Consider the following 21,229-nt stretch of genomic DNA (forward strand, 5'->3'; position numbering starts at 1 on the left):
CCTGCGCAGGGCCTCCCTCCGGAGCCGGTCCCCCAGCCCCCCGATCTTGGAGCCGGGCTGCTCCCGGGCGCGAGGGGCCGCCTGGGGGGGTGGCGCCGCGGGGCCCGACACCCGGTGGCTGCAGGGCCCCTCGTAGAGGCTGGATTCGCCGTCGTCGTCGGGGTAACCGTCGGGGCCCGCCGGGTCGGCGTAGCGCGCCCGCTGCTGCTGGGCCCGGGAGCGGGCCCCGTGGCCGGGGGCCGAAGGCTCTCTGGGCGCAGGGTGGTGGTGGTGCTGCTGGGGGTGGTGGGGGTGGCGGTGGTGGGGCCGGGGGCTGTGGTGGAGGTGCTCGGGGCAGGGCCGGGCTCCGTCGCGGGGGTGGGGGAAGGTGGCCCGGGGGCGGGGCTGGCGGTGGAGGGGGCAGCGCCCGCCCTCTTCCTCGAGGAAGAGGTCCGGGTTGTGGCGGGCCTGGCGGGGGAGGGTGAGGATGCGCTCGGGGGGCTCCTCGTCGCTGTCGGGGGGGTCCGACTTGTGGCGCTGCAGCGTCCGGAGGTGGGGGTGGGGGTGGGTGGGGGTCAAAGCAGGGTGGGCGAGGGTGGAGGTGTGTGTACATAGGATCAGTGGAACGACGGAGGGGGGAGGGGGGGGGGAGGGGGGAGGTCAAGACAAAGGAGCATGCAGCGCAGGAAACGGAAAGACAGAAAAAAGACAGAAAAGAAGAGTGAACGTTACATTCAGGAAGACGCGAAAATAAAAACACACACACACACACAAACAAAGAAACTCAAAAGAGGCTGGTGGCGGCGAACGCACACACACACACACACACACACACGCACACACGACAACAAGTAACGACGACACGCCCGGCGGGGGGAACGAAGCGGGAAATCGTGCGTGGTGTCATGACGACGACGACGTTGTCGCGGCGACCAGGGCTCCGTCCCTTACCCTGGCGGCGTAGCCCCGGTGGGAGTCCGCGCGGTGGTCCGAGTAGTAGTCCTCCTCCTCCTCCTCCAGGATGTCGGACAGGTCCGAGCGGCTGATGTCTGCGATGTAGTCGCCCTGGCGACGACAGAATCCCCACGGCGTCAGGTGTTTACCCCGGGTATACCAGGACATGCCCCCCCCCCTGTGTATGAGGGCCCCCCCCCTAGGGGGTCGCTTCTGTACAGGGAGCTCGGTGTGTGTCCCTGCACGTTAAGACACGTCTGGTGTGCATGGTGTGGCGGGTGATGGCTTCTTTTTAGCACCAACCTAAAGAAGATGGTGCTAACAAGCTGATAAGAAATGTATTAAAAGGTGTCAGGCAAAATGGGACACGTTCTTTTAACAGACACGACTAGGGGGAGGCGTGGAAGTGTAAATGAGAATCCCGGAATAGACGCATACACTTAAAGTGTGACCTCGTCTGAACTTCACCCAGCCTGTGGCCAAGGCACCACTGCCCCCCCCTGCCCTCCAAGCCCCCGCTACAGGACAGACCTCCACCCACGCCCCCCGCCCTCCAAGCCCCCCCTACAGGACAGACCTCCACCCCCCCTACAGGACAGACCTCCACCCCCCCTACAGGACAGACCTCAGCGAACACAGAGCTTGCGCGTTGCTGACGGATGTCACAAGCTCTGTGTTCGTCAATCTACCTATCGAGTCTTAAAAACAAAATGGCGTCGACGGGTGATCTACTGGGATTCTGTGTGCATAAAATGTCCTTTTAATAAACAATCTGTACACTTGCAAAGTTCTCAATGCCTCGTTTTATATGTTAAGACCCTTATTATACTACCAAAGAAATGTCGGGCTACTTCTAGCCTTTTAAGTGGTTTAAAATAGCGATTTAGTTTTTACCAAAACCAGTGCCCATCGTTCCAAGTTTATAGCGTTTTGATAGAATCGGCTAAAAACAGCCAACTGAAGAATGCTTCTATATGCGTTTTTTGTGCTCCAAAACGAACGTTTCAACTCGTTATCATACAAAACATATCCCAAATCCATTTTACACCGGAATTACCCTTTAAGTGAGTTTTTATTATTTATTTATATTATTAATTATTTGTAATATTTGGCCTGTTAAGCCCTTTGAGACTGCTATGGTGATGAATGGCTCTACAAACCAAATAGAATTGAATTGAACTGAATTACCTGGGCCCTCCGGGCATACTGGGGGTCCTGGCCCTGGGACAGGAAGTCATCCATGGACACCAGCCGCGTGTTCTCCGCCTCCGACTCCGCCTCCGACTCCAGCGGGGAGGCGCTGCGGGGACGCAGGGGGGGGGCGGCGGCCCAGGGGTTGAGCAGGTCGGCCGCCGGGGCCTTGGGGGGGCTGGGGACGCGCTCCGGGGTGCAGAGCTTGGCACTGGGCTCCTCCTGCAGGAACTCGGCGATGGAGGGGAAGGGCCGGATGGTCCCGGGGCTGTCGGTGTCCCGGCGGTGGTCCACCAGGACGGCCGCCACCGCCGCCGGGGGGGCGGCGGCGACCGGCAGCGGCGCTGGTGTTGGGGGCACACCCAGCGGCGTTGCCGGCGGTAACGCCGCCGGGTGTGAGACGAAAGCGCTGGGCGAGGTCACGTTGATCTGCGGGAAACGAAACGCAGGTGAGAAACACACCGGTTAAGACTCGAACTTCGAACCCTAGAGCGGTTGTTGAACGCGTCACAGAAACGGGTGTCCGCCATGCCGCCGGGTGCGGTCGTACCGTGGGAGTGCTGGTGGTGTAGGCCCCCGAGACACCCGCCCCGCTGGGGGCCAGGGCGGGGCCCGGGCCGGCCCAGGTGTCCACGTACGAGGCGCCCGAGTATACGGCCTCCGGTTGGGGCGGTGGCGGCGGCGGCGGCGGCTGGTAGTGGGGGTGGTGGGGCTGCTGCAGGTAGAGGTGGGGGTGGTGGTAGTGGGGGTGGGGGGGGGGGTGGTGTGCGGCGGCGGCGTCCCCCGCGGCGAGGAGGTGTGCCGCGGCGAGGGCGTCCAGCGGCGCCGTGTCGAGGGGCAGCGCCGACACTTTGGCAGCAGAGTTCCCGTACGGGACGGTGGGGGGCTGGGAGGGGAAGGGGGCGTCGGGGAGGGCGGGCGCGGCCGGTGGGGCGGGCGGCGGCGGCCCGGCCATGATGGCGGCCAGCTTGGCGGGCACGGGGGCGGCGAGGGAGTCGCTGGACTCGCCGTGGGCGGAGGTGGTGCGCACGGTGAGCTCCTGGGCCAGCTGCAGGCTGTGGATCTGGGATGGGCCCAGCAGGGCGCTGCCCGCGGTGGGGGACGACACCTCCAGCACCTAGGGGGGGGGCGCGGTCAGATACACACACGTCACATGGAGGTACCAGTGATCAGACTCCCACACGTCACATGGAGGTACCAGTGATCAGACACCCACACGTCACATGGAGGTACCAGTGGTCAGACACACACACGTCACAAGGAGGTACCAGTGATCAGACACCCACACGTCACATGGAGGTACCAGTGATCAGACACCAACATGTCACATGGAGGTACCAGTGATCAGACACCAACACACAACATGGAGGTACCAGAGGTCAGAGACCAACACGTCACATGGAGGTACCAGTGGTCAGACACCCACACGTCACATGGAGGTACCAGTGATCAGACACCCACACGTCACATGGAGGTACCAGTGATCAGACACCAACACGTCACATGGAGGTACCAGTGATCAGACACCCACACGTCACATGGAGGTACCAGTGTCAGATCATATCGCTGTTCATCTAGCGTTCCCTGATGCATCAGAACAGTTTTTTCTTTAGAGACGACATATTATACCAACGGGTGTGAGTGTGATTAGCTGTTAGAAGCCATTTTGAAAATCTCATCTATCCAGCACACATCTAGGCGGACACGCCCACATGTGATGTCAGAAGAGGCCGATTTTCTAAACGGCTTGTACCGGCTAATCAAACTCACAGCTGGTGGAATAATGTTACCTTTCAATGAAGTAAACCTGCGTGGATAATTGTTTCGTTCGAAACCAAGCAAACTCCACAATTAACATCCTGCATGCATATGCATGAAAAAAACTAGCATCCCAATGTGTACGCTACTATCACAAGTTCAAGAATAGTTGTTTTCCACACAGCCCCAGAGGCAGTCACGGTGAACAGCTCTTGCCTTCTTCTTGTCGGCATATATGGTGTAACCGGTGACGCGGACCCCGTTGGAGGTCCCGGCGGCGTCGATGGTGACGGGCAGCCAGCTGATGAGGGCGATCCCGGGGGAGGGACCCTGCTCCAGCTGCACGTCCAGGGGGGCGTCCGGAGGGCCTGGGGGGGAGAGAGGGTTAGGGTCGGAGCGGTAAGTGTGCTAGGGCAGCCCGTGGCCTGCTAGCAGATGGAGACATCCAAGCCAGTGTTTCCAATCATTTCACTTAATCCCTTATATTAATATACGTATTTATTATACACCAACGACAACAGGGACAATGTCACATCTTGGACTAGGATGTGATCGGCCAATCATGGTGGTTTCTGAATTTAGAGATGCATAAAAGACGGCCGACTTCATTAACCTCTAACCTCCCGACTTAAAAAGAATCAGGACACAAAAATGAAAGTGTACACACAATCTATGTTGTAATTTCTTAGTGGTGACCAAGTGCAGCTTCTATAATATGAATATTGGAAAAATGCTCTGAAGTCTAAGTTTGGGATCGAGCAGCTCACCCGAGAATTATCTCTGCACAATAACTAATCGTACACGTTCTCTATAAGACCAGAAGATTAATAGAGCCTCAACGTAGATCATCTGAACTGGTCATTCATCATAAATGGATTCAAAAGAAAGCTTTATATTGTGGAATATACGTATTTCCCAGGATAACAAAATACAAATGCAGTTTGAAAAGAGTGACCTAGATCTTCCACATCTATCTATATGTGGGCCTGGTTAGTATTGATTGGTTTACGTTAGCCTGGCTGAAATGTTTCTGTTCCAGGTCTTACTCAGTCCTCTGAATAGACTAATACGCTAATGGATTAGGTGTACTCAAGTGTATTACCGTCAGCCATTCTATGATACTATGTATTATGCTACACCACATGGTGCTATACGATGAAATAATATGCTGAACTATACTTTATTGTAGTAAACAATACCCTGCCACACTATACCTACCATAGACATACTATATTATTAAGTCTATGCTACACTACAATACTCTACTACTCTCTACTAGACTTTACTCCAGCCTCTCTATTATACTTTACTACACTCTCTTCTACTACACTCTACTAGACTTTACTAAACTCTCCTCCACTAGACTTTACTACACTCTCCTCCACTAGACTCTACTAGACTTTACTACACTCTCCTCCACTAGACTTTACTACACTCTCTTCCACTAGACTCTACTAGACTTTACTACTCTCTTCTACTACACTCCACTAGACTTTACTACACTCTCCTCCACAAGACTCTACTAAACTTTACTACACTCTTCCACTAGACTTTACTACACTCTCCTGCACTACACTCTACTAGACTCTACCACACTCTCCTTCACCAGACTTTAAAACACTCTCCTCCACTAGACTTTACTAAACTCTCCTCCACTAGACTCTACTAGACTTTACTACACTCTCTTCCACTAGACTTTACTACACTCTCCTCCACTAGACTCTACTAGACTTTACTAAACTCTCTTCCACTAGACTCTACTAGACTTTACTAAACTCTCTTCCACTAGACTCTACTAGACTTTACTAAACTCTCTTCCACTAGACTCTACTAGACTTTACTACACTCTCCTGCACTACACTCTGACTCTACCAGACTCTACCACACTCTCCTCCACCAGACTCTATTCTACGCCCTTCTGCTCGAGTGTAAGCGGTGCTGTCTCTGAACTGACCGGCCATGAGCGTGGAGAAGGCGGTGGTCGCGCTGCGGTGGTCGCGCCGCTCCAGGGGCAGCTCCCAGGGCGTGCGGTGCGGCCGCGCCTCCACCTTGACGGAGTACTGCAGGCTGGGCGCGAGGTTGCTGAGGCACAGCGAGTAGCAGCCGGCCTTCACCAGCTCGCACTCCTCCTCGTTCAAGGACACGATGTGCACATAGTTACTGTTGCTGGGCAGCCAGGAGAGTTGGGCGGCGGTGGCCGTGACGCGCTCCACGCGCAGCTGCGTCGGCGCCACGCACACGTCCCGCCCCACCAGCAGGCTGCAGGCCAGCCGGTCCGAGGGCCCGCGCTCCGTCAGGCTCTGCACCGACACGCGGTACGCCTTGAGGTGCACGTCCAGCCGCTCCAGCACCGCCTTGGTCTGGGCGCCGAACGGCACGTTGAGCCGCAGCTCCTGGTCCACGTACACGTTGTAGCTCCACACGTCGCCCCAGCCCGCCGCCACCAGCGGCGGGTCCCAGCCGATGATGATGCTCTTGGCCAGCTGCTTGATGAGGGTGAGCCGGCGGGGGTAAGGCACGACGTCCAGCCCCACCTCGTCCAGGTCCAGGTCCAGGCCGTTGGTGAGGGGGGGCGGGGTCGGGGGGGAGGGGCCGGCGGTGGCGGCGGCGGCGACGACGGGGGGCGACGGGGCGGGCATGGCCGGGGACAGGGTCCTGGGCGCGGGCACGGGGGGCGCCGCCGCCTCGGTGCGCTCGGAGGCGCGGGGGCCCGCCGCGGCGAGGTGGTGCAGATGGGGGGGGAGGTGGTGCTGGGGGCTGGCACTGTGGAGGCTGGCGTCCAGCAGGGAGTTGTGGGAGCCGGGGTCCGTGGTCTCGGGCTGCTGGGAGCCCATGACGTCGTCGTCCGACACGCGCTCGACGAAGTTGGAGGGGACCAGCCCCCGCCGCCCGTCCATCAGCTCGCCTGGGGGCGGGGGGGGGGGAGACAACGCTTACACCAGAGCCATAACATTTACATTCAGGGCATTTAGCCGACGCTTTTATCCAAAGCGACCTACAGCTATGCTGTGTTCCAATATCCATACTATCCGTACTTGCTATACTTAGTTTGAGTACGTAGGGCGTTCCTATTAAGATCGGGGCGAAAATAAGTGTACTGAAGGACCCGGATGGTGTACTCAAAACGGTCAAACCGGGAAGGGTGGATCGATGTACACTTTTCATACTCAACGGCAGCCATCTTAGCTACATCATTTTGTAGTTTGTATAGCTATTATAGCTTTTTATAGCTGCTAGGCTTAAAGAGTACACCGTTCAAAGCGGGATGTTTGTTGCAGGGTTTGGAACGACACTGACATCTGAAAATCAGCCCACCTAGTGAGCGTGGATAGTGTACTACGTTTAAGTGTACTCATGGAAGGATGGATATTGGAACACAGCACTAGACTGGGTAGCCCCGCCCATTCTGCCGCGGTTTGAGCTCGCCCTGCGGGGTCTGGAGAAGACCAATACATTTCTTTCTAGCTTCGATACGTTTTTGCTGCAGCCAATCACCAAGCCGCCTTTTACCACTGGCATGCTATTGGCTGGTTTAAGACAATAACGACAGGGAAGCGACGGCAAGCGGCCAATTGCGTACAGCCTCGTTTGACCTAGGCCCATTGATCACGCCTCTTGTAATGAAGAAAATGACAGCAGCTTCCCCAAACCGACGTGCAACTGACCATTGAGCTTGGTCTGACAATAGCCAGGCTAACCAAGAGCGGCTAATGCACACATTCACACACTGACGGCAGAGTCAACCATGCAGGGCGACAGCCAGCTCGTCGGGAGCAATAAGGGTTGGGTGTCTTACTCAGGTGACACCTCGGCACCCTAGCTAGGAAGAACCGGGGATCAAACTAGCAACCTTCCGGTTACAAGCCCACCCGCTCTAACTCCTGAGCTAAGCTGACCCACATAGCACAAAAACCACCGCACTCATTAAACAACGCTGAAAGCGTTCCAGCGCATGCTTTCAGAAGGGGCGGCGAACCTTCGTAGAAGCCGTCGTCGTCCATGTCACCGTACACGTAGATGTACTCCCCGGCCGTGAGGGGCAGCTCCACCTCGGGGTTGTCGTTGGGCCCGTCGTAGGGGTTGTAGCTGCATGGGAGAGCAGCGGAGACGTTAGTCACCGAGGGTGGGCTACCCTTTTTTTTATAATTAGTATTTTATTTTTGGTGTACGAGATTTCGTACACCACTGTTACATTGTAGTCAACATTGTGTTCAACATTTCAACTGACATCTTAACATTTATCCTTAGTGATGATACATTTTTGGATAAAATGAAAATGATTAGGCCCAACATTTTTGGAAATCGTTCAGAAATAGTTAAATAAAAATAATTCAATAAAAAGAAACACAAAAAAAACAAAAAACACACGTGGATCAAATGTACATTTTTGCACTAAGCACCCAGCTCTCATCTTGTAGCAGATATACTGAAATTAATTTCCTAGAGGAGGTGGGACCTCTGACCTGTATCGGCCAATGAAGACCTGCAGCTTGGCGGCTCCCCTGCTGGCGCTGTAGGGGGCGGGGGCGATGTCCACGTCCAGCTCCTCCACCTCGCTGGCCGTGTCCACCTGCGGACACCCAGGGAACACGCTCAACCACCCGGGTCCACTGTGGCTCCACTAGGGGAGCCTGGACGAACACTAACATCAAGTAAAGGGTTCGATTCCCCCCCATACTAAGAATGTCTGCCCTCCAGGTGTTGTAATTTGTTTGGGGAAAAGCTGTATAGCACTTGACAGATTGTTTTATATATATGTATATATATTAGGGGTGGGAATCTCTTGGCACCTCACGATTAGATTCCGATTATGAGGTCAACGATTCGATTCTAAAACGATTATCGATGCAACAATTTTTTTATGTCCATTTCCAAGCGTGCTTTTCCAAAATATACATCTGAGTTTGCTAATCACTTCCTACATTTGTTACGATCATTAAAGACATCAACAGATGAATTAACTTATCTAATATTTTATTAGAGAAAAAGCTTTTGTCACAAATAGGACTTTCTATGAACAATGCAGCTTGCATTACAACACAATATGGAAGCATGTAAAAAATAGGTTTCAGTTTTCTTTTCTAGGTCATTAAAGAAAAGGTTGTTCTTGTGTCTGGCTGTGAGTTAGCGTGCCTGCTATGCGTAGGCTGAATAGCAATCGTGTCAAGACAAATCAGATTGGCCAATACACACTGAAGATAAATATAATAATTTTAAAATTACAAAAATTATCCCTCTCTGGCGAAGAGAGGGATAATTATTATTTTTGCCAATTTTATTTTTTTGTTTTTATACTTTATTTGTTCCGATTATTAATTTATCTGCATCGAGACGGAATAGTCCTAGAGAGAATTGCGATGCACCGATGAATCGATTATTTTTCCCACCCCTAATATATATATATATATATATTGTATTATCCCATTTACATTATATTTAGGGCATTTAGCAGACGCTAAATGCGAGGAGGAGGAGGAGGAGGAGGAGGAGGAGGAGGAGGAGACAGGAGGAGGAGGAGGAGGACGAGGAGGAGGAGGAGTAAGGGGAGACAGTGGAAGTGAATGTAACACTCTGAGTGCCTCCCCCCCAGGAACACACACAAGGTCATGTCAGGTTGAAAGTTAAAACGACAATGGGGGATGAAGGGGGAGCTCCCCCCACATCATGCACCTGGACCTGGGGGGGCGTACCTCGTGCGCCGAGCTGGACTTGTGGGGGCTGAGGTGGGCGTCGGAGCGGGGGCTGAGGTGGGCCGCCTCGGGGGACCTGCTGGAGGTGGAGCCTGACTTGCTGACGCTGATGGTGGGCAGCTCGCGGTGCTTGGTGGCGGGGGCGCGCTCCACCCGGCTGAACCCCGTGGCATGGGGCGAGGGCCCCAGGGAGCGCAGGGGGGCCGCCACATCTAGGAGGAGGAGGAGGGGGTGGGGGAGGAGGAGGAGGAGGAGGAGGAGGAGGAGGAGGAGGAGGGAGGAGGAAGGGGGCACAGGAAGAGAAGGAGGAGGAGGAGGAAGGGGGAGGAGGAGGAGGAGGAGGAGGAAGAGGAAGGGGGAGGGGGAAGGGCACGAGGACGAGGAGGACGAGGAGACAGGAGAGGAGGAGGAGGAAGAGGAGACCGGAGGAAAAGGAAGGGGAGAGAGAAGTAGTGAGAGAAAAGGAGGAGGAAGGGGAGAGAGGTGATGCAGGGAAGGAGGAGGAAGGAGAGACAGGAGGAGAGGAGGAGATGAAGGGGGAGAAAAGGATGAGGTAAAGTAAGAGAAGAGAGTGGAGAGGAGGAGGAAGTCAAGGAGGAGGAAAGAAAAAGTTAGTATAGATACAAAACACACAAGAATAATTGCGAAAAAATGAATAAATAATGACACAGGTGCGAGTAGCTGTGGGTATAAGATAATGATGTGAGATCTGTGTCAATGTCGCTGAGCTTATCTGTCTATCTCCACAGCTACCAACCGTCTCATCACAAGAAAACGGTAAAAAAAATTATATATATTTAGGGACAACCACACATAACCCCAAAAATGCCATCATATGCGTTGACATTCATCAAAACCAGGTTGGACAATGAAAGTACATGAATTGGACAGACATGCAAATTCAGCGCGTAAGGTAATTTCCCGTTGTTGTCATGCCTCTGCTAACATGAAGGTGTCAACAGGCTGCAGAGGGGGGGGGAGGACGAGGGGTGGGGGGGAGGACGTATGGGGGGGGGGGGGGGGGGGGGGGGGGGAGAAGCTCAGAGTGTGACATGCGGGAGGCGAGAGGTTGAAACCTGGCTGATTAAAAGAGTGAAGTGAAATCCTCTGTGTCCATCTGTGCCCGGGTTCAGAGGTCACGGCGGGGCAGGGAGCGCCTAAGGGGCTTAAGCCCAGCTCTGCGGGCCGGCCGGCCTCACCTTCAGGTGTTGACCTTCGTGTTGCACACTAAACCACGCTAAACGCCCGAGGCCCCGCGCTGCAGCAGCGGCGACAAAACGACACAGATCCGTTCTCACTTCCAGAGCGGCGGGAACAATGCTTAGAAAGTGGTCCAAGAAACTGTGCGCCACCTCTTTAAATCCGTTTTATCGGGGGCCCCTTTCTAAACGTGATCCGGTTCAACGTGTCAGACCTTTGGTGATGTGACTACAATGCGACCAGGGCCAACGGTCTGAGCAAGACCAGAGCAACGGAAAATAACAGATCGGTCAGGGGCTCTAATGTGACGGTAGTTATGGGACACGGCAGGCAGGGACTCGGGCAGCATGCTCCGCCAGTGGGGCGGTGACCTTGGTGAGGTCAGGTGAACCGACAGGCGAGAGGGTGAACACGGGGGGAGGCGGTGGAGGAGAGAAGGTTTATACCCAGCAGGGGCTCCCCAGCCCACGCGTCGGGGCCTGGGGGCAGAGAGTCCCCTCCCTCTAGGCTCCAGAAGGCTATGTCACTCAGTAGCACCAGATCACAGGTGCCACTGCAGTCTAGAACACAGAGTACACAGCACCGCCACTATGACCACTATGACCACCACCACCACCACCACCACCACCACCACCTAAACCTCCTCTCTGGGCTGAGTGGAGACCCGACCAGCCCAGGGCACCCTGGTGGATAGGCTTGGTGGAGGACGGCGCTGAATTACACAACTCTTTAAGACGTCGTTACGAAGAAGCATGCCAGCGACAGTGGAAAAACTAAGACAGAAGGCTGACTCTACGCCACGTGGAAATCCAACATTGAATTCTTTGACAAACGTCCATGCGCTTCAGTTAGACCACAGACACGGAGAGCTCGACGAAATGCCTTCTCAGGCAGTATACGTTGTTTTATTATTGGGAAATACAGATTGAAAAGATTGTTTTGGTGTTAGCGAGGCAGGAAGATGCAAAAATAGGAACTGCAATATCACGCGGTACTCACGTCACACATGATTCATGATTCAAAACACGATTACGGGTTTGGTTAGAGCAAGACCCCTTAAACTGACGATAGCATAAATGATTGGTTTCATAGTACAGGAATGAGTACCCAGAGGTCTGTCCTCATGAGGATATAATATAAAACCCTGAGTCAATAATGTACATGTGGTCGGAACCACAAGTGGAACCATTCCGGGACCCCTCTGTGGTTGTGTGAGGTGAGACGAGTGCACTGGGTGCCGTTCTTCCCCGTTACCTCGCTCCGTAGGCAGGCCCACCCCATTCGTCAGAACCGAGAGGTTGGGGCTGGAGAGAAGGCTAGTGCTGGCCAGGTCCACCTTGGAGGTCTGCACACGGAACTGGTCCAGCTCGTGGGACAGCATGCCAAACTGCTCGCTCTGGCTGCGGCATTTCTCCTCCAGGTCGCGTACCTTGGTCTGAAACGCACACAGACACGCACACACACACAGGCAGAGTTCAACATCAACCTCAGTCCGGATGGTTTGGTGGTTATCATCATTAATGATAAGGCATAGCCATGTCTAAATTGGCCCCGTGTAGCTCTTACATGTCTCTGCAAACATTGACATATCTCCACAATCTAGGAACACATTGTATCGGCTCTTGCAGAAACCATATCAGCAAAATAATAATTTTTGCATTTCCGAATCGGAATAGCATGTTTGCTCAGTCATTCACTGACAACACCTTCAACCTTTATTTACAGGCTTGTGAAATAAGTTTGGCAAAGGCGACTAGGTCTCTGCAAGACACACTCAGTATCAACCTAGATTAATTCAGAAACAAACGACAAGACAGGGAAGATACAGGGGCTGGACAAGACGAAACGGGGAGAGATGAAGGAATAGTAATGCAAGGGGTTAAACAGCTTCTGCAAAGGGTAGCGTAGCATAGCACAGCGAAGCAGGGTTCAAAGTGGAACGATGCTTGCGGCACTTTGGCCGAGGTTCGTCTGTGAGAACAGGCTACAAAGGGTTAGCCGGTGGGCCCCCTCGGGGACTTTCTGTAGGCGACCTGTTCTCGCTTCCGGCTGCGGTGAGCGTTTCCTGGCAGGGCCGTCTCAACAACCATCATTTCCTGTCAACCCCCTCACACCTACATACGCCTGAGCCCCAGGTTTCTGGTCTGCAAGCACCGCTTATCTGACTGAACGGCGGTGAGCGTCTAGCGGGGGAAGAGCCGGTGTCTCTCTTGATAGTTTAGCGGCCTGTTATACGCAAAATAACCTTTGGTAAGCAGTTGGTAGATCAACTAATGCTGTATCAGCTAACTTGGCACATTTTCAAACCCTTATCTTGATGGTACGGAAGCAGCTTGGGTGAAGCACCCTAAACGTACAACACATGTGTTGACTGAAGCTGCATACTGTGACACGTTTGGATCCGCGGATCTCATGTTGCCAGGGTGCATTGTTTCCGTCACAGGCACTTGGCCATTACGAAAATTAAACATCAGCTTGGTTTCTGCCGTCAGAAGCGTAAATATATATTTATGTGCGACGGAAAAAACGAAGGGAACTGCTAAGGGAATATTATCCACTGGTGGGAATGGGTCGAGTCATGCAACCGGTGGCTTCCCTCGCTAACATCCCCCCTACTGTGTGACTCTACGCTGAACATTAACGCTACAGGTGGGCATGGCTGTGAATGTGGGGATGGGGATGGGGAGGGCACACAGGGGGCTTCTATCTGCAGGGGTCAGAGGTCGCCTGTGCTCAAGGGGAAGGTCGGACAAGGCAGGAGGAGGTGTGTGTGGCTGGTACCTGCATGCAGTCCAGTGTACTCTGGTTGGCAGAGGAATGAACACGACAGAACACACAAAACACACACAGATTTAGAAACACACCCATGCTTGAATGAAAAGAACAACTGCAGGAAGGAGTACGCGTTTAGTTAACAGAGAAAGTAGTCGTTTGGTTCACAGGGAGGTCGCACGCGTCGAAGGCCTAAGCACCGGCTTATGGCTTCATGTTGATCAAATGTCTTTCGTTTATTTAGCATCCCAGGACTCTGTCTCTCTCTCTCTCTCTCTCTATAGCAATAGAGGCCAACTCCGGTGATGCCTTGGACATGGTGTGGTAGAGAAGGAAAGAAAGATAGAAAGGCAGAGGAAAAGAACAACCCAAAGCCAGAAGGAGAGCGCTTGGAGTGTTTGATCAAACCAGGAGGAACTATACCCTACCAGCTCTCTCCGCCACACAAACTGCTTCAACTCCTAAGACGAAGACCAACGATAAAATGCATGAGCAAAAATAAATAAAGTCAGCGCTCTAGGTTACAAAGCAGATGAGAGAACAGACTATTATGCAGTGAGTGTGGGTATAAATCAGTTGTTTGTTGAGGAAAATGTGTGATCATATGAATCCCTGTGTAATATGGACTTGTCTAAGTAGTATGCTCGGCACAAACTAAAACAGGAAAATAAATAAGGCGCCTTGATGCGGCGCGATGAAGCCATCTGCTGAAACCGTCACCTCACGTGAGAGAACAGACAAACACAAGTGTTTGTCTGTTCTCTAACGGCTGCTCTGCCAGGTGCTTGGATCAAAACAGCATCACAATATCACGCATACAGCATACTGCTGCACTAATAGGGAGTCTTTTTTTCGAGAAGGAGAGGGCAAGGGCGAGGGCGAGGGCGAGGGCGAGGGTGAGGGCGAGAGAGAGAGAGAGAGAGAGCGAGAGAGAGAAAGATTAACACTATATAGTATGTATATTTACAAACATGTTCCTTTACTTACTAGAGAGAGAGAGATTTGTAACGTTTGAATCCCCCCTGCTGGGAGAGATTCAATATTCATGCACATTTCGTTTAATGTTATCGGGTGATTCGGGGGGCCTGTCATGTGATGCAGCGTGGATGTGATGTGTGAGGTGACTACTGTGTGTGCTATTCTCAGAGAGGTGAGGCACACTCTATATATATATTTAGCTGATATAGACTATATAGCTGATATAAGTGCTGTGTATCCTATTCTCAGAGAGGTGAGGTACTCTCTCTATATATAGCTGCTATGGACTGACAATAGATAGAGTTGGGTTAAGAGAGAGGGAGAGAGTGAGGGAGAAAGAGAGAGAGAATGAGATAACAGTGTATGTCTTGGACTTCAGTTGGAGCCACCTGAGGAGGACACACCTGTATTAGCAGAATGACTTACCTCCAGCATGTGCACCACCCCTTCATGCTCTCTCTTGGCGAATAACTGAGCCTGAGGACCATACAAGCACACAGCACCGTTTGAGTCATCAAGATGGTCGTTGTCCAGGTTAACTAGGGCTACGCTTCAACATCAGGCCCTGTTGTTGAAAGGTGCCGCCAAAAATAAAAAGGCCTCTCGAGGTCTACCCCGAGGTTGCCTCCTGCTGGCTAAACGCCGGCATTTCAGTTAAAGGAAAATCCCCAAAACATACCAAACAACCGTATTTTTTTGTGTCAAAAAACCTCAACAAAAGTCAGGAGGTTTTTAAACAAGGGACACTATCAGAACGCAAGGTTAGGTACAAGGGGGCTAGAGTTAAGCCATGGCGCTTATGGGACACAGCCACTGGTCTGGAGCACATTACTGGTACCATTTACTTTTTATTACTATTCCCTTGTGCAGAAGATGCTTCAAACCAAAGCGTCTCAGAGAACGTATTCAGATTCACGTCGGGCCTGCTCGAGGGCCTACTCATTACCGACTCGAATCTGAATACGTTCCCTAAAACGCTTCGATTTGAAGCACATGGGGTATCTTCCTCAAGGACTACAGGACATGGGGATCGAACGCGGAACCCCCCCGCGCTGCCCACTCACCCGCTGCAACCGTTTGATCTCATCCTGTTTGAACTTGAGGATTGCCAGTGCCTGCTCATGTTCCAATTCCAGCTGCTGTCTTCGCTCGGCGACCTCTCGCATATGCTGCAAAACACACAGGAAGACACCTCGGCGTCAAAGGTCGATACTCGATAATCGATTGGTTCCGATGGGGACACGAGGACGAGGTGATTGGACGAAGGATTCCTCTGCTCTCGTTACCTTTAGGACCTGCTCTAGGTTCTCCAGTTTGGCACGGAGTCTCTGGTTCTCCTCGAGAACGGAATTGCGTTGAGCGGTCACTTCCGAGAGGTCTTCCCTCAAGTCCTCATTCTCAGCCCGAGTCTGCAGAGGAATACAGAGGACAATCGATTAAAAAAGACGCAGGGGGGGTCAGAATTAGGCCTAGGCGCCGACAAACATGGGTTCAATGTAAGCAAAGAGAGCCTCTATATGCGAATAACCATTTGCCTATTTAATTTACATAGGGGGTAATTTATGTTTTTATTTATAAACCACTGACATTTTTCCTAAATTGTAGGGTGAGATCAGTTATGGCTGTGCTTTAAGGGAAAGCTGAAAAACAATGGAACAATAGTGGTGTTTTGGCGGGCGTTAAATGACCCAAATGGACCCAGGAAATGTGTCCAGTGAACGGATTGGATCCGATTTTTTTAAATATATATATAACCCCCTGATTATGTCAGAGATCCTTGCCTGCATGTCAGAGAAGAAAGCGACATTGGATCCTAAAAAAGCTCACGTACTGGTAAAAACATGATCGATGTTGGAAACAACATATGGTAGTCTGCTAAAAGGAGAGCAAAATAACAGAAAGACCTAACATGAATAGGCAACGGTTTGGCTTTAAAAGATGTGATGCGCTGGTCTTAAACGAAACCCGGGGCCGCGATACTATAAAGGTCTTTGATCCTACGGTTGGGACCGACCTGTGTAGACCTAAAGTGTGAACACTGACCTGGTCAAGCAGCTGCGCCTTCCTCCTTAGGAGATTGGACTCCTCCTTTAGTGAGCCATGTCTGCCTCGCTCATCCTCGAGCTGGCTCTCCTGCAGAACCCACACACAGACACACAGAGGTGACCTTCATCGCCCGGACGCTGTGGCTGACGAGGAGCTCCCACTGCCTGCCTGCTGACAGGCACCAGAGAACCTAGGCGTCGCCTCCTACCAGTCACCTCGGTAAGAGGAGTTCAATAAGGGGGTGGAAGAATGCTTTGCTAAAAACTCTCATCCCATCATTTCTAGGGATCGACCGATATGGACATTTTAGGGCCGATGCGGGCTGCCGATTTTCTTGAGCCGATATTTGGAGCCGAGACTGCTTTTGCTCCCTCAATTGACATCATAAAGGGACACAATGATGGTAACAAATGTCACAAGTCGAAATTTAAAAAAGGAACATTTATGGAACTGTCTGTCTGTAAATTATGAGGTATTTTCTTTTTTTTTTTTCTTCCCCGGAGAAAAAGATATATAGAAAAGACCTCATGATTTGAATCGGCGATCACTATTCCTTATCACACACAAAGCAAAATCATTTCAAATGTCACGATACAAGGTCGAGAGCAGGCAGGTCCACATACACAACGTATGAATGTTGTTGAGGCACTGTGCTACACGGCCTGGTGTCAGCCTACTGAACCAGCCCAGGCAGCTCTGCATTGACTCTGAGAGGAGCCAGTGACGCTCTGCCCTGTGAGAGAACAATAGCACGGCCACAGCTGACCTGAGCGCCTGCCATGTGTGAGCAGCTTAGCAGCTGCAGAACGGACCAGTCGGCCAGGGCTGGGAGTGGAGAGGGGGGGGGGGGGGGGGGGAAGGTCGCTTCCTTACCAAATCCAGACATCTCTTCTGTCGCTTCTTTACTTCATGCTCGAGGTTTTCACATTCTTTTCTCTTGGTGCACAGCTCTCGTTCCTGGGACGAACACAAGCAGATATCGCAGAGTGAGGCCTTTGCGTCCTTCAAAAGCCGACATTCCCATTACAACGACGTTCATTCCAGGCTTCATTATACACAGGATCAACAATGTTTCCATGAGGAAAGAACTCAAAAACACACGCAAGACCTTGGCTCCGACATATGATTCCTTGACATGCCGGGTCAGCGCCCTGTGTGTGTAGTGATGCACAATCCATAGGCTAAGTCCCTCATTCCTGTGTTGACCCCCCAACATGTCAGCGATGGATGAGGCATTACCAAGCTTAGCATCCTTTAATTATTCTAAATGCAGATTACACGGAGGTCCAGCAAAGGCGAAATCAGCTTATTTCAGCATGGAGATGCTCCCATAACCGTCCAGCACAATCGGAGGTTAGAGAGTAGCTATGGCAGTCAGAGAACCCAGGGGCTAATTGGACACAAGTGAGAGCTTACTGGGAAGAGTCTGGCCGGTTAAGATGCTACTGACCACATGATTCATCAGAGCGTGTCTGTCTGTGGCCTGACTTGACGGCTGGTCGTTCTAAACTGCCTGCAGTACAGAGAGGACACCACTTTCCTTGCAGATGCATGTCAGTGAGGTTGAAAGTGCTTCTGACTGCCAAGAGAAATCAGCTGTCGTTTGTTGCGGTTCATTGTTTGAGATACGAATTTATCGTGCTTTTCCAGCCACACAGGCCCTGGAAACAGGTCTGAATTCAGACATTATTCTGCATTACTCATGGCAAACGGTTGGTCCTTATGGGTAGCTTGTGGAAGAGAGTTCTAGAGTGAACTAAGGCCAAACAGCTGTGTCTATTGTATGTGTCATATAGTATACAGTATAATATAGTATGTTCTATACCTACTACTGTGCTCTGTGACTACCCTCAGCTCAGCTTGCATTGAAACTGCACAACATAAAACATGAAATGCAGCCTTGGTTAATGTTATCCCTGTATGCCAGCTAAACATACATAAACAAGCCACTCTTGACACTCTTAAACTATATACCTATATTTTAGTTTTTTGCTCACGAAGAAAATATATCATCATGTCTAAATGGCGATATTCTTTATAGGTTTTAAGGTTTCTGCTTCCACTTTTTATAATTATACCGGGATAAATGAAGAAGGCCAAAAGCAGGGTAAACCAATTCAGAGTAATATGGAAACACACAAGTGTTTGCATAAATTACCTTTGATGGTCTGGTGACCTTTAAAGTAAAGATCCACCAGCAACAACAACAAAACGCTACTCATCTATTTCCAAGACCGCCATTATAATTCCACCGGTACCTTTCCGTTCACTTTCTCCCCGCCAACAAGAAACATTGCATGCAGACAATACATCAGCTCTTCAAACACACGGCCAACGTAAAACCCTGAACATCCCTTCACCCTACCGGCGGTCACAGTGGGGCCTGCCACTGTCCCTCTTCCCTTGTAGGAGGGGGGACCTTGGGTAGGGATGGTTCCCAAGGGCCCCGGGGCCCTTGGGAACCATCCCTACCCAAGGTCCCAGTGTGGCCAGCAACACTGGGACCATGGGTAGGGATGGTTCCCAGTGTGACCACTAACACTGGGACCTTGGGTAGGGATGGTTCCCAGGGACCCGGGGCCTTGAGGGGGGGGGGGGGGTCTCCCTCACCAGACAGTGCAGACGGTGCTCCTCTGACGGGTGGTCCTGCTGGGCGGGGGGCGGGTTCGGGCCCCTGGGGGGCGTCACTGGCGACCCCGACTCCTCCTCCTCCTCTCTGGGAGCCTCCTCGCGTCTGGCTGGAGCCTCATCTACCACCACACCAGGGGTCTCACTGGCAGCCTGGAACGGTACGATGACGGGGTCGGGGTCAGGGGTCAGGAGGGGGGGGGGTGGTTTAAGGTCATCTCCCCTGTTGTTTGTCACGGCACGCGGCCCCGGAGATGTGTCCCCCCCCCCCCTCCATGGGTCACGGTCTCGGGACATGGTGCTTATGAATGTCAGGGTTAAAGAACGGACAGAACTGGGGAGAAAATGGCCTTTAAGGGTTGTGCACCATCTTCCTGGAATAACCTGCAGAAGCAGCTCCAGCTTCAGGACCTGGCGACTCTAAATTAATTTAAAGTTGTTCTTAAGTGTTTGATGTCGGACTTCATTGGAAGAGGCAAATGTTTTAGTCGATAATCGTACTGTATTTTCACAATGGCACTTAGTATTGAACTTGTATTTTGTCGTGTGTTTTGTGTTGTTACTGTGTACTGGTCACCATCTGGGCCGGGTCTCTCTTTGTAAAAGAGATTTTTAATCTCAATGAGACTACAATAAATATATAGGATATAATAATTCAAACAAGAGAATTACAGAATCGACAGCCCTGGGCAACAGCCGGTTGGGGACAGAAAAGTGGACGACCCAAACATTATTTAAAAAGGAACGGACAATATGATCGGAATGGGCAATGCTAACCACTAACGATATGACTTGTAGAGTGGCAGGTTCCACTCCGTCCTGTGTTCCTACCCCACATATCTTTCCGTCTTTTAACCAGCGTTCCTGCTTCACAGTCCTCTCCAGTAAGGCAGAAAAGCTCGAACCGTAATGTTAATGTTTTGGTACTTCAGATTTCCATGAAGTATCAATACATTAACACTTTGATTAGGGCTCTAGTAAAACACCAAACCCCCCCCCTAGCTGAGACGGGCCTCAAATCAAATAGCAGTGGTTCTAATGTGACGTGGCTGCAACACTCGCGACCGTCCCCCCGCTGTGAGCCAGGGATTAGCAGCATGAGCCTTCTCCTCAGTGGTCCACGAGGATCACTTCATAATCCACAGGGAATCCCTACAGCCGCGGCCCTGCAGCCTCGTCAAACTACCTCGTGTGCTTTCTAATTAGACTCAAATAGGAGCCATCGTCCACTTTGATTTCCCCATTAAGGAAACTCAAACATAAACACTCTGCCTGGAGAGGGTGCAACACGGAGAGGGAGAGGGAGAGGGAGAGAGAGAGAGAGAGAGAGAGAGAGAGAGAGAGAGAGAGAGAGAGGAGAGGAGAGAGAGAGAAGAGAAAGAGAAAGAGAAAGAGAGAAAGAGAAAGAGAAAGAGAAAGAGAAAGAGAAAGAGAGAGAGAGAGAGGGAGAGGGAGAGGGAGAGAAAGAGAAAGAGAAAGAGAGAGAGAGAGAGAGAGAGAGATCTCCAGATACCGGGAGGGTTTACTGGCGGAGGGTCAAGCGACGAGGACCGCAGCGTCTAACTTTAGCCGCTGCGTCTTTGCCGTCCGAGCAGAACTGGGCTAGCGCCGCCGAGGCTGTGACCCAGTAACAAGATCAGAGCCGCTCTGACACGTGCCACCAAGAGCCCTCTCCTTCACGCTCCACACAGGCGGCCATTAGAGACTCCCATGGACGCTCATAAAGGCAACCACTTTTATAAATCGATTTAATAAAACTTCTAGAAATAGGGAATAGGAAATGCCTATGAAGCCGTGGGGATCTTTGTATTGATTAATGAATGCAGTCGGTGAAGGAAGCGTACTTTTTTTTAAAAGACACGGTTGAGATAAAGGAATTCCTATTAAGTGATAGTAATCTTTATATTGATCCTGTATCAAGACTTGGTCACAAGTGAGGGAGCATGAGATGCCAGACTTCTGTCCCAGCTCGGCTTGGGGGCCTGCAAAGCACACGCGGGATCTGGACACCCTGTGTGTACGGGTGGGGAGGG

General features: G+C 51.8%; 1 protein-coding gene across 1 annotated transcript in view; it reads right to left on the bottom strand.

The window, feature by feature from the left end:
• LOC130386106 (peripheral-type benzodiazepine receptor-associated protein 1) overlaps window positions 1-21,229 on the bottom strand; it is a 62,245-nt gene that overhangs the window by 11,620 nt on the left and 29,396 nt on the right. Inside the window, 20 exon segments of the mRNA XM_056594885.1 lie at window positions 1-276; window positions 346-516; window positions 931-1,044; window positions 2,122-2,553; window positions 2,894-3,241; window positions 4,099-4,250; window positions 5,837-6,787; window positions 7,859-7,968; window positions 8,346-8,452; window positions 9,573-9,784; window positions 10,772-10,785; window positions 11,260-11,332; window positions 12,027-12,207; window positions 13,973-14,005; window positions 14,949-14,999; window positions 15,587-15,691; window positions 15,809-15,931; window positions 16,566-16,655; window positions 17,442-17,525; window positions 19,179-19,349. The exon segment at window positions 1-276 is cut by the window's left edge and continues 330 nt beyond it. Of these exon segments, the coding sequence (XP_056450860.1) occupies window positions 1-276; window positions 346-516; window positions 931-1,044; window positions 2,122-2,553; window positions 2,894-3,241; window positions 4,099-4,250; window positions 5,837-6,787; window positions 7,859-7,968; window positions 8,346-8,452; window positions 9,573-9,784; window positions 10,772-10,785; window positions 11,260-11,332; window positions 12,027-12,207; window positions 13,973-14,005; window positions 14,949-14,999; window positions 15,587-15,691; window positions 15,809-15,931; window positions 16,566-16,655; window positions 17,442-17,525; window positions 19,179-19,349 (3,798 nt within the window).

This window comes from Gadus chalcogrammus, chromosome 7 (assembly GCF_026213295.1).
Source record: "Gadus chalcogrammus isolate NIFS_2021 chromosome 7, NIFS_Gcha_1.0, whole genome shotgun sequence".
In the NCBI taxonomy this organism is placed as follows: domain Eukaryota; kingdom Metazoa; phylum Chordata; class Actinopteri; order Gadiformes; family Gadidae; genus Gadus; species Gadus chalcogrammus.